At 41.1% G+C, this 13,475-nt stretch overlaps 1 protein-coding gene across 4 annotated transcripts in view; it reads right to left on the reverse strand.

Moving 5' to 3' along the window:
- The window catches only part of WT1 (WT1 transcription factor), a 48,586-nt gene that overhangs the window by 18,454 nt on the left and 16,657 nt on the right, over nucleotides 1-13,475 (reverse strand). For 2 of the 4 annotated variants that reach the window (XM_055423786.2, XM_088843220.1), the window contains exons 4-5: nucleotides 13,207-13,284; nucleotides 12,109-12,159 (exon numbers count right to left, since the gene is read on the reverse strand). In XM_055423786.2, the coding sequence (XP_055279761.1) occupies nucleotides 12,109-12,159; nucleotides 13,207-13,284 (129 nt within the window). The remainder of the gene's footprint in view (nucleotides 1-12,108; nucleotides 12,160-13,206; nucleotides 13,285-13,475) is intronic. The other 2 variants (XM_088843222.1, XM_088843221.1) reach the window with 1 other exon arrangement.

Raw genomic sequence — 13,475 nt, forward strand, 5'->3', positions numbered from 1 at the left:
CCGCATTCCTTGGCCCCTCCTTCACTTCACTACATCACTCTGACCTCCTGCCACCTTCATCACATCCCCAATCACTCTTCTGTGGTCCAACCTCCCTCTGCCTCCCTTTTATGAGGACACTCATCACAGCGAGGGCCCACTCAGGTATTCAGGACAGTCTCCCCATCTCAAGATCCCTAACTTAGTCACATTGGCAAAGTCCCTTTTTGCCACAGAAAGCAACATTCACAGCCACCAAGGATGAAGACTTGGATATCCCTAGGGGTCATTATTCAGGCTACCATACCAAAGGAACCGGATTTCTTTGGTTTCCTTCAGATATATTTGACAGAGCTAAATTAACCTAGATTCTTTATCTCTAGATTAACCCAAAAGATCAGTCTGAAAGAACATGGGTTTTGCATCTGAATGCCTGTGTTCCAGGCCCATGTCTATCATTTATTTACTCTGTGGTCATGGGTGAATCATCTAAACTCTGACTCAGATTCCTCCTCTGTAAAATGAAGCAATAACCTATTTTATACATTTGCTTGAAAACCAAAGAACTAAGCTATATGAGGAGCAAAAGTAAAAAAATCACTCAGTAACCTCATCCTAACAAAATGTTCAGGTCTACAGTTATAAGGATGAGGTGACTCACAATCACAGAAATTATTTCTCATATTCTTTTAAGCCTGGTGATTGAGACCTGGACTTCCCTGGTGGCTCAGATAGTAAAGCGTCTGCCTACAATGTGGGAGGACCCAGGTTCAATCCCTGGGTTGGGAAGATCATCTATGTGTGTGCTTAGTCGCTCAGTCGTGTCTGACTCTGCGACCCCACCAGGCTCCTCTGTCCATGGGGCTTCTCCAGGCAGGAATACTGGAGTGGGTTGTCATGCCCTCCTCCAGGGGATCTTCCCAATCCTGGGACTGAACCCAGGTCTTCCACATTGTAGGCAGATTCTTTACCATCTGAGCCACCGGGGAAGCCCGACTGAGATCTATAAAACATACTTTTTATACTTCGCACAATGCTAGGAGTCAGTACTCGCCATCAGACTGTTACAAATGAGATTAGGTAAGTAAAGCACTGCTTGGTGCACGGTATGCCCTCAACAAATGGCATTTAACAGTTCTATCCCCACTTTAAAGCAAAGAATACTGAGGTTTAAGGAAAGATCGAATTATGTGCCTAAAGTCAGACGGATGGCAAGCTGCAGACAGGGCGTTTGTATCCAGGTCAGTGTAGCTTGTTTTCCTTCAAAGCCAGCTGGACAAATCTGGTGGTGCAAGCCCAACCTGGGTTCACTTCTATCATCATGACACCTGAATAATCCATTCTCCTGGAGTATGAATGAAATCATCCATGTCTGAAGGTTTGAAAAATGCAGTGGGAGTGGGATAGGAGAATGGGGGCTGTGAGGGGCAAGTTCAAATATGTACTCATAGCACACCTGAGCTTCTGCTTGGAGGCACAATATTTATTTGGTATAAGAAAGGGCAAGGTACACTGAAGGAAATGGTCTGCTTGTGTGCAATAGAGCAGTTGACGGTGGACAAAATTTTTACAAGAAAATTTCTTTCTACCTAACTGGGAAAATACACTAAGCAGAAGAAATTATCAGCAGAGCATACATCTCATGACTCCACTTTTGGCTGTGACACAGACTGTACATTTTCCTAAACAGCTTTAAAATGCATTAGTATCCTGAGAAAGTTTGCTTTTCCTAGACAGCTTTAAAATACATAATCATGTGACCTTAGAAAGTTTGTAAAAACAGAAAAATGTCCCTCATATAACACAAGTTATGAGCCCTCTTCCTGCTAAAAACTTGTACACTGAGGTTCGACCCAGAAAAAACTTAATGTTTAAATAGTAGCTTCTTTAGAAATGATTAATTTTGATATTTCACAGGCACAAGAAGATTAATAAAAAGGAATTGAGGTTTTACAGATGAGGAAAACCAGAGCTGCCCTGAAATCCCTTATCAACAGAAGAAGTTTAAAAAAAAGAGAGCCTTTTGAGGGCAACTAGCTTTTGATATGAATATTCAAAAAGGGGAAACCTCCACCTGTGATTTCTCTCTCCCACCTCTAATCTCTGGCCAGGTGAGTAACCCCCTATTCTTCACCTCTTTCTTCTTGTCTCTGCAGAATTAATCAGATTTAAAGGAAAACATATGGGAAAACATCATACTCTGGTGTATCTAGAAAATGAAATTTACTCATCAACCCTTCTCGCTCCATCTTTGCTACTTAGGCTTATATATGAGACGCTGAGATGCCTGATTTTTTTTTTTTTTTTGGTGTGCAAAAAGAAAATACACTTTGTTGCAAGCCTTGAGAACCATCACCCTTGTCTAGTGTGCCAGTTTTGAGGGAAAAGAGCAATGGAATCACGTTTTAAAAGTTCACTTCCTGAAAGTTTAAACACAAGAGATGAAACTGAACATACCACCATTCCTCAATTATTCTTGCCCAAAAAAGAGGAACCCAAATCTAATCAAGCCTCCAGATCTAACTACTTATTTATAGGAAAAACAGGGCATGGACATCCCAAGTTAAAAGACCTTAAGAGGAAGCAATCTGTCAAACCTGATTGTGAAATATTCTACTGACCAATTGACCTGCTATCTTCAACAAATCAAGTATGAGAAAAGAGAGGAGGTGGGGGCGGGGAGGGCAGTTACAGCATAAAAGAGACAAGAGAGAACAAGTATTAACAAAAAAATCAACAAAACAATAACCCTATGCACAAATGCTCACCATACACACGGACCAGCCAGAGACAGTCGGACTTGAACTGATGAGTCCTAGAGGCTTAGGGTCAAGAAGTCCCCTGGGAAGCCTCCGTGGTCACACCAGAATGCTTGGGTTTAAAGCTTTACTGAATGAAAATATAATTTCCCTATAGCTAGAACAAGCATACTGAAAACAAAGACTGAAAGATCCAGTTTCTTTAACTACTCCAGCACAAAAAGCAGAATATAAAAATGAAATGATCAAGTTAAACTTGACTGAGTTTAAAAAAAATAATATCTGTAAACTGATAATTTACGAGTATCAGATTTCCTCAGTAGTCTGCAGAAAACAATCAGCCATATTTTTACTTGAAAAATTTATTTCCTTCCTGCCTTCAGATGTTTCATTTCAGCTCAGACCTCAAGAAAAAGACGTATTATTTTTTATGTGTAATTAAAATATTTGTATATCATTTTTCATTAAAAATTATACTATACTAATAATTCTTACTATTATGCTTTTTAATGAACACTTTTTCCATGAGCATTAGAAAGAAGGCTCCCCATCCCGACTCCATCCTTATTTTCTATCCAGGTCTTATACACCCCTTCAGCATCCAGCTCCACATCATATCTGGAGGGGAAGAGGACTCACTCCACTTTGACTAACTCTGACTTTTCAAATCCTTCGAGTGTCCTTTTATCTTTTTCCCCACCTTCCCCTGGAAAAATAGATCTCTTCTCCATTCAGGGAGCCACCCCTCTCGAATCCACCCTCAGGCTCCAGGAGTGAGTACATGCGAGGGCTTGGCCAATCAGATCACCGTATTCTCTAGCTACACGACCCAATCCTGGCCAATCAGAGCCTTCCCTGGGTCCTTTGGTGGAGAAGGACCAAAAGGAAGGCAGTCTTATGAAACTCTAGGTGCCAAAAACAGCTCTTTTTGTCACAACAAAGAGAGCCTATCTGAGAAGAGAGCCAACACAAAGGAGAGCAGAGGCAAAGGACAATGAAACAGTGTTCTAAAGACGCTGTCTCAGCTCCTGAATCCAGACACGGGGATTTAAAATACAGCAAGCCACTAAATTTAAATTCCCTCTTTGACCTAGGCCACTTACAACTGGGGTTCTGCCACTTGCTACAGAAAAAGCCCTGCTAATACACAATATAATAGTTATCTAAAAGTAATCGGATTTATTTTTCAACAAACATACCAAAACACAATACCTATAAGTGAGTACTGCGAAAGGCCCTTCAAAATATTACCTTCTGGAGAATGACCACTTGTTCCAACCATGTTAGCTATTACTACTGAAACTTGTTTGGATTCCTGTTTCAAGAGCTTCATTGCAGTCACAGTTCATGTTTTCACTTCCATGCAGTCTAGTCATTGGCCACTATTTAATAGGGAATATAGGCTGAGTGGTTAATAGCCTGATAACAACGTTTGTATAAATCAGCCATTATGAACCATCAAGCTTTCCTCACCATTTGAAATGGTATACAAACCTCCTCCAACTGCCTTTTTTCTTATTTTACACTCAGAGCAGAGCTAAAAGCAATTTAAAAATCTAGTTTCCCACAATAGTTTGGGGAGAATACACCTCCCCTTCAAAAGAAATCCCACTCTACTTACTGACTGCTACTGCTGGGAAGAATATTTTTAGGCATGCTTGCTACTTCAACACATACAAACATAGGAACTCATGTTCTCACAGATGACCTCACCAGACCATACAAGAAAGAGCTGGATCTTGAAGTGCTAGTTCATCAAAGTCCCAATTTCTTCTAACTCACTGGGTTCTATATTCTCAGTGCTTTGGCTCTATGGCCAGAGACTGCTGCTAGTTTCACCCTAAGAACAGGTGTCCCAAATTCACGTGATAGACAAATTCTATGTGGGGAAAATTAGCAGGGTCTTTCTCAGCCTGAGTTCTCAAAGGCTCCCGCCCAGCTTGCTCATACACTCTTAAATCTGAAAATTTTTACTCAAGTATTCTCAATTACCTAAAAAAAAAAAAAAATCCTCCCTAAAACCCCAGAATCAAGCTCAGGGGTCTTAAGACTAAGCCCTTTCCTGCTTCTCCAGTTGAAATGGAGATTGGTACATGTGAAGGCCCAAAGAAGGCAATGGCACCCCCTCCAGTACTCTTGCCTGGAAAATCCCATGGATGGAGGAGCCTGGTAGGCTGCAGTCCATGGGGTTGCTTAGAGTCTGACACGACTGAGCAACTTCACTTTCACACATTGGAGAAGGAAATGGCAACCCACTTCAGTGTTCTTGCCTGGAGAATCCCAGGGACAGGGAGCCTGGTGGGCTTCTGTCTATGGGTTTGCACAGTCAGACACGACTGAAGTGACTTAGCAGCACGTATGAAGGCCAGTGTACATAATTATCTCTTTCAAAGGCACCATATTACAGCTGACATTAAGGCTTCCCTGGTAGCTCAGATGGTAAAGAATCCGTCTGCAATGCAGGAGACCCTGGTCTGATTCCTGGGCCAGTAATATTCACCTGGAGAAGGGATAGGCTACCAACTCCAGTATTCTTGAGCTTCCCTGGTGGCTCAGCTAGTAAAGAATCCACCTGCAATGTGGGAGACTTGGCTTTGATCCCTGGGTTGGGAAGATCCCCTGGAGAAGGGAAAGGCTACCCACTCCAGAATTCTGGTCTGGAGAATTCCATGGACTGTATGGGGTTGCCAAGAGTTGGACACGATTGAGCAACTTTCACATTTTCAGCTGACATTAGTAACATAAAGTATTTCAAGGTGAAGAAACAGAAGAAAAACCTTGTAATACATTAAAAGGAATCACACTCGTTCTGAAACAGATGTTTGAAGCCAGAAGCATTAAGATCATGAATCTTTTCAAGATTAAAAAATCTTGAAAAGGAGGAAATTCAAAATAGGGACATCTGACATACATAGAATGAGACAAGAATTGATAAAGGTAATAAGGATGGATTATTCAAAGTAGTTTGGGGATAGGACTAGTTAGAAATAAATTAAGGTGGAATCCAGTTGTCAAGTAAGTTCAGAATAAATTAAATGTTTATTTAATTAAACATTAATTAAAATAAATTAAATGTTTAAATGTTAAGAAGTCAATCAAAAAAATATACCAAAAGATAAAAAGTAAATTAAAAAAAAAAAAAACTTGAAATTGGAAAAATCTTTCTAGGCATAATATAAAAGCCAAAAGTTGAAACTATGAAACATAAGCTGATCATTTTTACTAAGACAATAAAAATTTCTAACAGAAAAACATTAATAATGTTAAAATGTAATACAAAACAGAGGAAACATTTGCAGTATATATGACAAGCAAAGGGTTAATATCCTTAGAAACAAAGAGCTCTTGGTAACCAATATTACCACTAGATGAACTATCTCAGCTCCTAGGTGCCCATGAAGCCTCTTCTCTTTCAAGGACCCTGTTCTAGCAATTCTATCCCCTCCCATCATTAATTTCACTCTTCTTGATCACGTCTCAATAGCAAACAAGCAAGTGCTTTCATCTAAATATAAATAAAAACAATTTTTAAAAGTCCACCTTTTCTGACCCTCTCTCCCCACTGAGCTAGAACCCCACTTCTTCGCTTCCTTCTGCTGCAAACTCCAGGCAAGTGTGTTGTTTTAATACAACGTCTCCAGTATATCTCCTCCTAGGGCTAGTGCCAGAGAAGGCAATGGCAAGCCACTCCAGTACTATTGCCTAGAAAATCCCATGGATGGAGGAGCCTGGTTGGTTGCAGTCCGTGGGGTCGCTACGGGTCGGACACGACTGAGTGACTTCACTTTCACTTTTCACTTTCACACATTGGAGAAGGAAATGGCAACCCACTCCAGTGTTCTTGCCTGGAGAATCCCAGGGATGGGGGAGCCTGGTGGGCTTCCGTCTATGGGGTCACACAGAGTCGGACACGACTGAAGTGACTTAGCAGCAGCAGCAGGGCTAGTGCATGCATGCTCAGTCTTGTTTACCTCTTTGCGACCCCATGGACAGTAGTCCACCAGGCTCCTCTGTCCATGGAATTTCCCAGGCAAGATTACTGGAGAACGTTGCCATTTCCTTCTCCAGGGGATCTTCTCAACCCAGGGGTCAAACTCACATCTCCAGCATTGCAGGGGACTCTTCACCTGCTGAGCCACCAGGGATCTCTTAAACTCATCTCTATCAGGCTTCCGCCCTTTCCCTCTAATCTTTTCAGAGGCAACTACAGTTAATAGTTCAGTAAATGTTTCCAGAATTTTTTCTCTGCAGATACAAATATACCCCAATATGTTTAAAAACTAGTTATCTCTGTGCGGTGAGATAACACACGACTTTTCTTTCTTCCTTTATAATGTTTTGGTACTGTCTGAATTTTTTCTTTATATAATAAGCCTGTGTTACTTTTATAATCAAGGGTGGAAAAGCTGTTTTCATTGTGATAAAGTTATATCTTAGCCTTAAGAACACTACATCTGTAGCTTTGCTTTTAAAGTGAGGAGTTAGAAATAAAACTAGAATAAATGAACGTGTTCACTTTCAATAGGGAAAAAAAAACCCTACTAAAATAGGCAGCAGCCCCTCATTCCAGAGCTGCATTTATTTGAATGACATTTTATGAGTGCAGCTTCTATCCTGATGTTTTTCTAGCTAGAGATTATGATAGGGGAGGGTAGATGACAGGGAGAAGAATAAATGGTAAAGCAGCGGGTCTCAAATGATGGAACCATAGACATGAGAGGTCCAAAAGACTCCTTAAGGTCATGAAAGAGATCCTCCATTCACCTTATATACCTTCTCAAACTACAACACACACCGTTATCAACAGACTGGGACCCTCATGAACCCCTTCCTGCACCGAGTTCTCCTTGCTCATCATTTCCAGCTGGGCCCCCTTCATCACCACCTTCCTTTTGTATGATTCCCACTCGGTAGTTCTTTCTTCTCCTGACCTGAACAGATCTGTTATTTATCCTTCTGTTTATGAGATAAAACTCACTCCCTGCTTTAAAGCAGAATAGTTAGAAACACAGTATGGAGGCGATAAGTCTACAAAACCCCAAATACTTTTTAAAGCAAAGTGTTTTTAAGAGGTTGAGAATATTTTCAAAAGCACTCTCATGAAGGTCAAAACACAGAACTCTACAATGGCCTACAGAACTACGTTTGCTGAATCAGATCTAAGTCGAAGCCAATCATTTGTTATAAAAAAGAAAAGGACACAAATGGGAAAAGGTCTGAAGGGTATGCGACATGATATTAACAGTAGTTTCATCGGGGCTGCTGCAGGAAGTGTTAATCTCCTTTCCTATAAAATTGGATTTTCTGTTCTATAAATTTATAATGAATTGAATATATGCCCAAAGAGAAAAGGGGGGAAAGATGAAAAGCTAGAGGAGGGAAAGAAGCAGCAGGGAAGTGAAGCGAAGACAAAGAAACCACTGAACTAGTCCACGTCCACGCTGAAAAGGAACAGGAGAGACGGGACTAAATCACAGTCCCCATCTCAATCCTGCACACCCAAGAGAGTCCCCTGCTTTGTTCTGGGAGTCCAGCTAATGGACTCTAGCCAAGTCCAGCACAGTTGAAATACATAAGTGTAACTGTATAAAAGAAGAAATTAACAGCTTTATCCTGGGAGTGGAGGTGGAGGAGTGCCCTCAGGAATGCTGATATTCCCAGAGCCACTTCTCTCCACCTTTGTGTTTGCATCACAAGCTCCAGGAGCCCCTGAAAAGCAAGCTATCCATTTTCAAGAAGTAAATCTCTTGGACGGATACCTTCTGTTCACGGGCTGGATAGGGAAGGTGCTGGGCTGTGTGTCGGAACTCCCAGCCAGAGAAGACAGCTATCTCTTCTGGCACAGGTTCTCAGGGATGAGACCATGTCTAGTGGGGATTTTCTCCAGATTCAACAGCCTTGGCCCTACCCAAACACACAGCTTTGTTTTCACCATATATCACTCATCCTGAGATCTTTCGTTTTTCCTTTCAAGCATCCACAGGTCAAATACTGTGTGTTCCCAACAGTCTGAACTTCTTGGACCAGCAAAGGGGACATTCATTTTGCTCAGCACTCCTTCCACATTTCTATTGTGTTCAATTTCCCACTCCCCCTACCCAAGTCCCCAGAGAATAACTTCTTCCTTGTTTTAACAACTTGGACCACGGTCAAGGTTGATGTGTTTCTCCATTTTGCAGGATATTTTCTTCAGAAGAGACAAAACAGAGGCTGACAGAGGAGCTGGGCTTGGGAGCAGCGTTAGGAAATCAGCAGGCATTAGGAACACACAAAAAATGCTTCTAAAGAAATACAAAGCAGACAACAATGCAAGGTACCACACAGAGAATTATTCAGAAAAGTGGACTAGTGCTGAGAAAGATTTCCCTGCAATTTTTTCTCCCAATGACCCACTTAGAAAATTTAATCTCATTGTTTGTAGGCAAGGAAAGCGGTCAGAGTTAGCAAAGTAGCTTCATCAAGTATCTTCTCTTTGACTTAGACTGAAATACATTATCCCCCTTGACGTCATAAAAGCAGCTCTGATCCTTATGGGCATGGAGAGATGAAAATCAGTAAGGGGAGGAGAGAGAGGGGTAAATCAGTGGCAAGATTCTTTCCTCCCCCTTGCGTGGGTGCTTAGTCGTCCAGTCATGTCCGAGTCTTTGCGACCTCATCAACTGTAGCCTGCCAGGCTCCTCTGTCCATGAGATTTTTCAGGCAAGAATACTGGAGTGGTTGCTATTTCCTCCTCCAGGGGATCTTCCCAACCCAGGGATCCAACTCACATCTCCTGTGTCTCCCACACCGCAGGCAGACTCTTTACTGGCTGAGCAATCAGGGAAGCCTCTTCTCGCCCATGTTATATGTTTTCTTCTTATCTTGCCCTCGCTCTCCCTAAAACTCTTTCCCCACCCAGGATAACACTGCTCCCCAACATATGAAAGAGGTCTCTGTGGACTTGCTTAGGACACAAGGAAACAAGCTTATTCTTTTTTAAACAGTATGATTTTCAAGGAAAGAAGATGTGAACAAATACTTAGTGAGTATTAGTCTCAGGTACACAATCTTTTAATGAAAATGTTATAATGCTTCTTTTTTATGAGCGATTTAGAAATTACATCCTTTTTTCCCCCCAAACATGACTCAGACATCCAGTTTTCCTGTTCCAGATCTATGTTGCTACCATGACTTTTCACACCATTGATTTCAGAAAGTGTCCAGACTCTAGTTACGGATTAATGCAAAAATAGTTCTCTTTGTCTTTCTTTACAGAGTATCTTTTCCCAAATTTTCCATGAACAGCCTTTTCATACCATGACAAAGGAAAACAAATTTGAAACAGAGAATAAAGACACCTACTCAGATTATGTGCCCCCTGGGGAAAACCACTTTCTACTGGGATATTAGTTTCAATTGTATCCAGTTCTCAGCTGTTCATGGGCTTGAAGGAAAGAGCCTAAGGAGTCACTATTTTTAGAGCTAAAAGAGAGGCAAATTGTGGGTCATGATACATTAGCGAGTTGTAAAATCACAACCAGCATTTTTTAAGCTGATATGCAATAAAGTAGAAAACATCAGTAAGAAAAGCATGTAGTACTGTTTTGTGAAAACGTGTGTGTATGTGTGTGTTGTGTACATTCGGTCTCAGTGTAAAGGTATTTTTAACTGTGGTCACAGTCTAAAAAGTTTAAGAAACTCTAATCTAGAGCCCAGATCCTGCAGTCAGACAGAAATGGGTTCCAACATGGCTCTGACACTTACTCACTAAGTGAACTTGGTTGAGTAGCGTAACCTCTCAAGCCCTCATCTGAAAGATGTGTGTGACTACAGAATTGTCGTGAAAACAAAAGTGAAGTACATAAAGCCCTTCACATCTGGCCCAATAATGTTCACATCCATCTTCAGATAAATATTCAATTCCCACACAAAAGCAAACTTTTAGCTGACTTACAGTATCTGCCAAAGAGATTAAAAACCCAATGTGAAAGAAGATAAACTAGACGATTGTAACTTTTTGTTCTCCAAAGAGTTACAGTACTCTTCTAAAAGACTATCTATTGGAGTCACTTGATGCTTTTTACACAGCTCTCTGAATAAAGTATTCAAGAAGTACATTTTAATTTCAAGAATCCTTTTCCAAAACGTAAACACCAAATCAATGAAAACTCTTCTAGTTTTTGTTTCTTATACAGGATTGAACAAAACAAATCTACTCTCACTTTGCACTTCATCCTTATAGCTTCTGACTCCCTAGCAAGCGACTAATACTATGTGCCTGAAGATCTTAAAAGATACCAAGATTATCTCACCAATGGAAAGACCCAGATTCAAATATATGCCTAGATTCCTTAAACATAATTCTTGTAATTAAGTAAACAAACCAACCCTATATTCCATCATGAAGAAATTTAAAAAACTGAAACATACTCCTCACTTCACAATCATGTTCTATCTATTCTTGGCATGTAGTTTGGGGAGAGTTACTGAATTCTGAGAGAAGAGAGAAGAAAAGTAAGGGATTCAGAAAGAAAGGCTGGGACCAGGAAAGATAACATAAGTTGCAAGTAGGTGGAAAGATACAATGCTGAAATTGTCATCAACCCTTGGATGGAAGTGGGGAGAGAAAAAAATCCCAATCAACAGCAGGCTTTTATATTTTATACTTCAGGTCTAGAGAAAGGAAGTGGAGATTTGGTTAAAATAGTTTAAAAAGTCGGGGCTGGGTGTGGAAAGAAGGCTCTAACAGTTTTAGAAGATGAAAGACAACTTTGCTGATCACCAAAGGATGATCCAAAACACAGCACAGAACCAACAAAAGAAAGAAGGGCCAGAAGAGGGAAGCTGGTTCTGGTGTTTAAGCAGAGAAAACAAAATCAAAAGAAACAGTTACAAAAATGTCCCAGGGTGCAGGCTGTAAGGCTGGGAGTTTAGGAATTCTAAAAAGTCTTTGCAGAAAGTCTGACCATAGATTTGGGGTAAAAATTAAGTTCTCCCTGAGAGATTTAAAGGTAAATAGAGAAAAGGCAAGTTAAGTATGGCTGAAAGATTTGACCGAACTATAACAAGAATATGTGTAATACCACAAAGTAAATATTTTTTGAAACATTTGCCAGGAAATGAGCAGGGTTCCTAAGGCATCATTTCTTAAATTGTTTTCCAGGGGTATGCTGATGAGAAGTGTCACCACCTCCATCTTTACCCACATACATATCTACAGTAAATAAGAGGCTGAGAGAGAGAAAAAAAAATGGATCACTTCTTCCCATCCCTGTGCACCAATCGGGGCTGCCCTGATGACCCATCATCAGTCCTAACTCCTGCATCACCCCGGCTGCCAGTCAACAAGGCCTACACCGTTTGCTTTGCCATCATCGCATTGTCCACTCACTTGCTCTGCCCTTCTGTCCATTTCACTGAGCTGGAGCTCCCAGCAGCAACTCTAGAAGAGAAGAAGAGGTGGGAATGGGGACTGGAGCATGCATGGCTCTAGCAAGCCCAGATCCCACAATCCAATGAGAAGCCACTAAATACACAGAGACGAGGTGCCAGCGGTCTAGTCAAGAGTGCTGAACTGAGTCCCTGATCCCACTCGGGCTGATGGTGGGGGTGGGGAGGAGAAGGTCCCACAGGGAGACTGGAAAGAGCCTTTGCTTTGGAACCAGAAGTGGACTTGGCATCTCAGCTCTATCGCACACGTAATATGATGTGAGCTTGGGAAATTACTTAAATCTCTGAGCTTGACGAACTTCTTTGAAAAACAGGATAACAGTGCCTAGGAAGCATCATAATGCCATCGGGAAGATTGGATGAGGGGACCTAGATGAGTTACCTGTTACCCCACAGGGGGCTCCGTGACTGTTGTATCCTACTGCCTATCACTCAGATTCGAAACTAAAAGTGACTTCTTTCACTGTTTAAAGCAAGTCCCACCTTGCTTTTTTCATTTCCAGGTGCAAAGAATTGCCCCTACCTATGTTTGCCTGCTGTATACTCTGTATTCTGATTGTGTATCAAATGTGATAAAAGCCTCCTGAGGCAACCAAGTGTGACCACATCTGACTTTGGATGGTCCAAATCACCTTCAGATATGAGTTTAGATCTTGGACTTTGTAAACTCAAAGCATTTCTCGGAAACATGATGTAATGATTAACCTCAGAGATATCACAAGAAAATCATAAATATTAAGCAAGGTTGAACGGACACAACTTTGAGGAACTCTAAAACATTCAATAAGGAAAGGCCATGTGGACTTTTCCCTGTATTCTCAACCCCTTCATTCTAGACAAAAACATCCCCTAACTATATTCCTAAAAATTTAATACTGAACAAAACTGACCAACTGGGAGAAGGAGGCAAGCACCTTAATTCTGCAGAGAGCCACACCTATTCTACAGCTGTGCTCTCTTCCTACGGTATAAGGACCTTGAAAATGTTCAAACGGGTGTAAGTTACTGTTGAAGGGAAACTGAGTAGAGAAGAACTTACCCCTTCAATGTGGCTCCTAAGTTCATCTGATTCCAGGTCATGCATTCAAGTTGGGAGGTCATCTGGTATAAATTGTCACTGTCAGAAACACGTCCAGAGTTAGAAATTCATAGTATACAACATATATATGTGCAATTTTTTTTCCAAAAAGCAATAGACTTTTAACTTTTCTTTACAGTGAAAGCCTCCACACTTTCCAGAATGGACAGAATACATGAGTCTAAAATGATTTTCATTTCATCCCACTGATCTCCACATGTCATTCACTT

This window comes from Moschus berezovskii, chromosome 14 (genome assembly GCF_049115385.1).
Source record: "Moschus berezovskii isolate FMDL1 chromosome 14, NW_MosBer_1.0, whole genome shotgun sequence".
NCBI lineage: Eukaryota > Metazoa > Chordata > Mammalia > Artiodactyla > Moschidae > Moschus > Moschus berezovskii.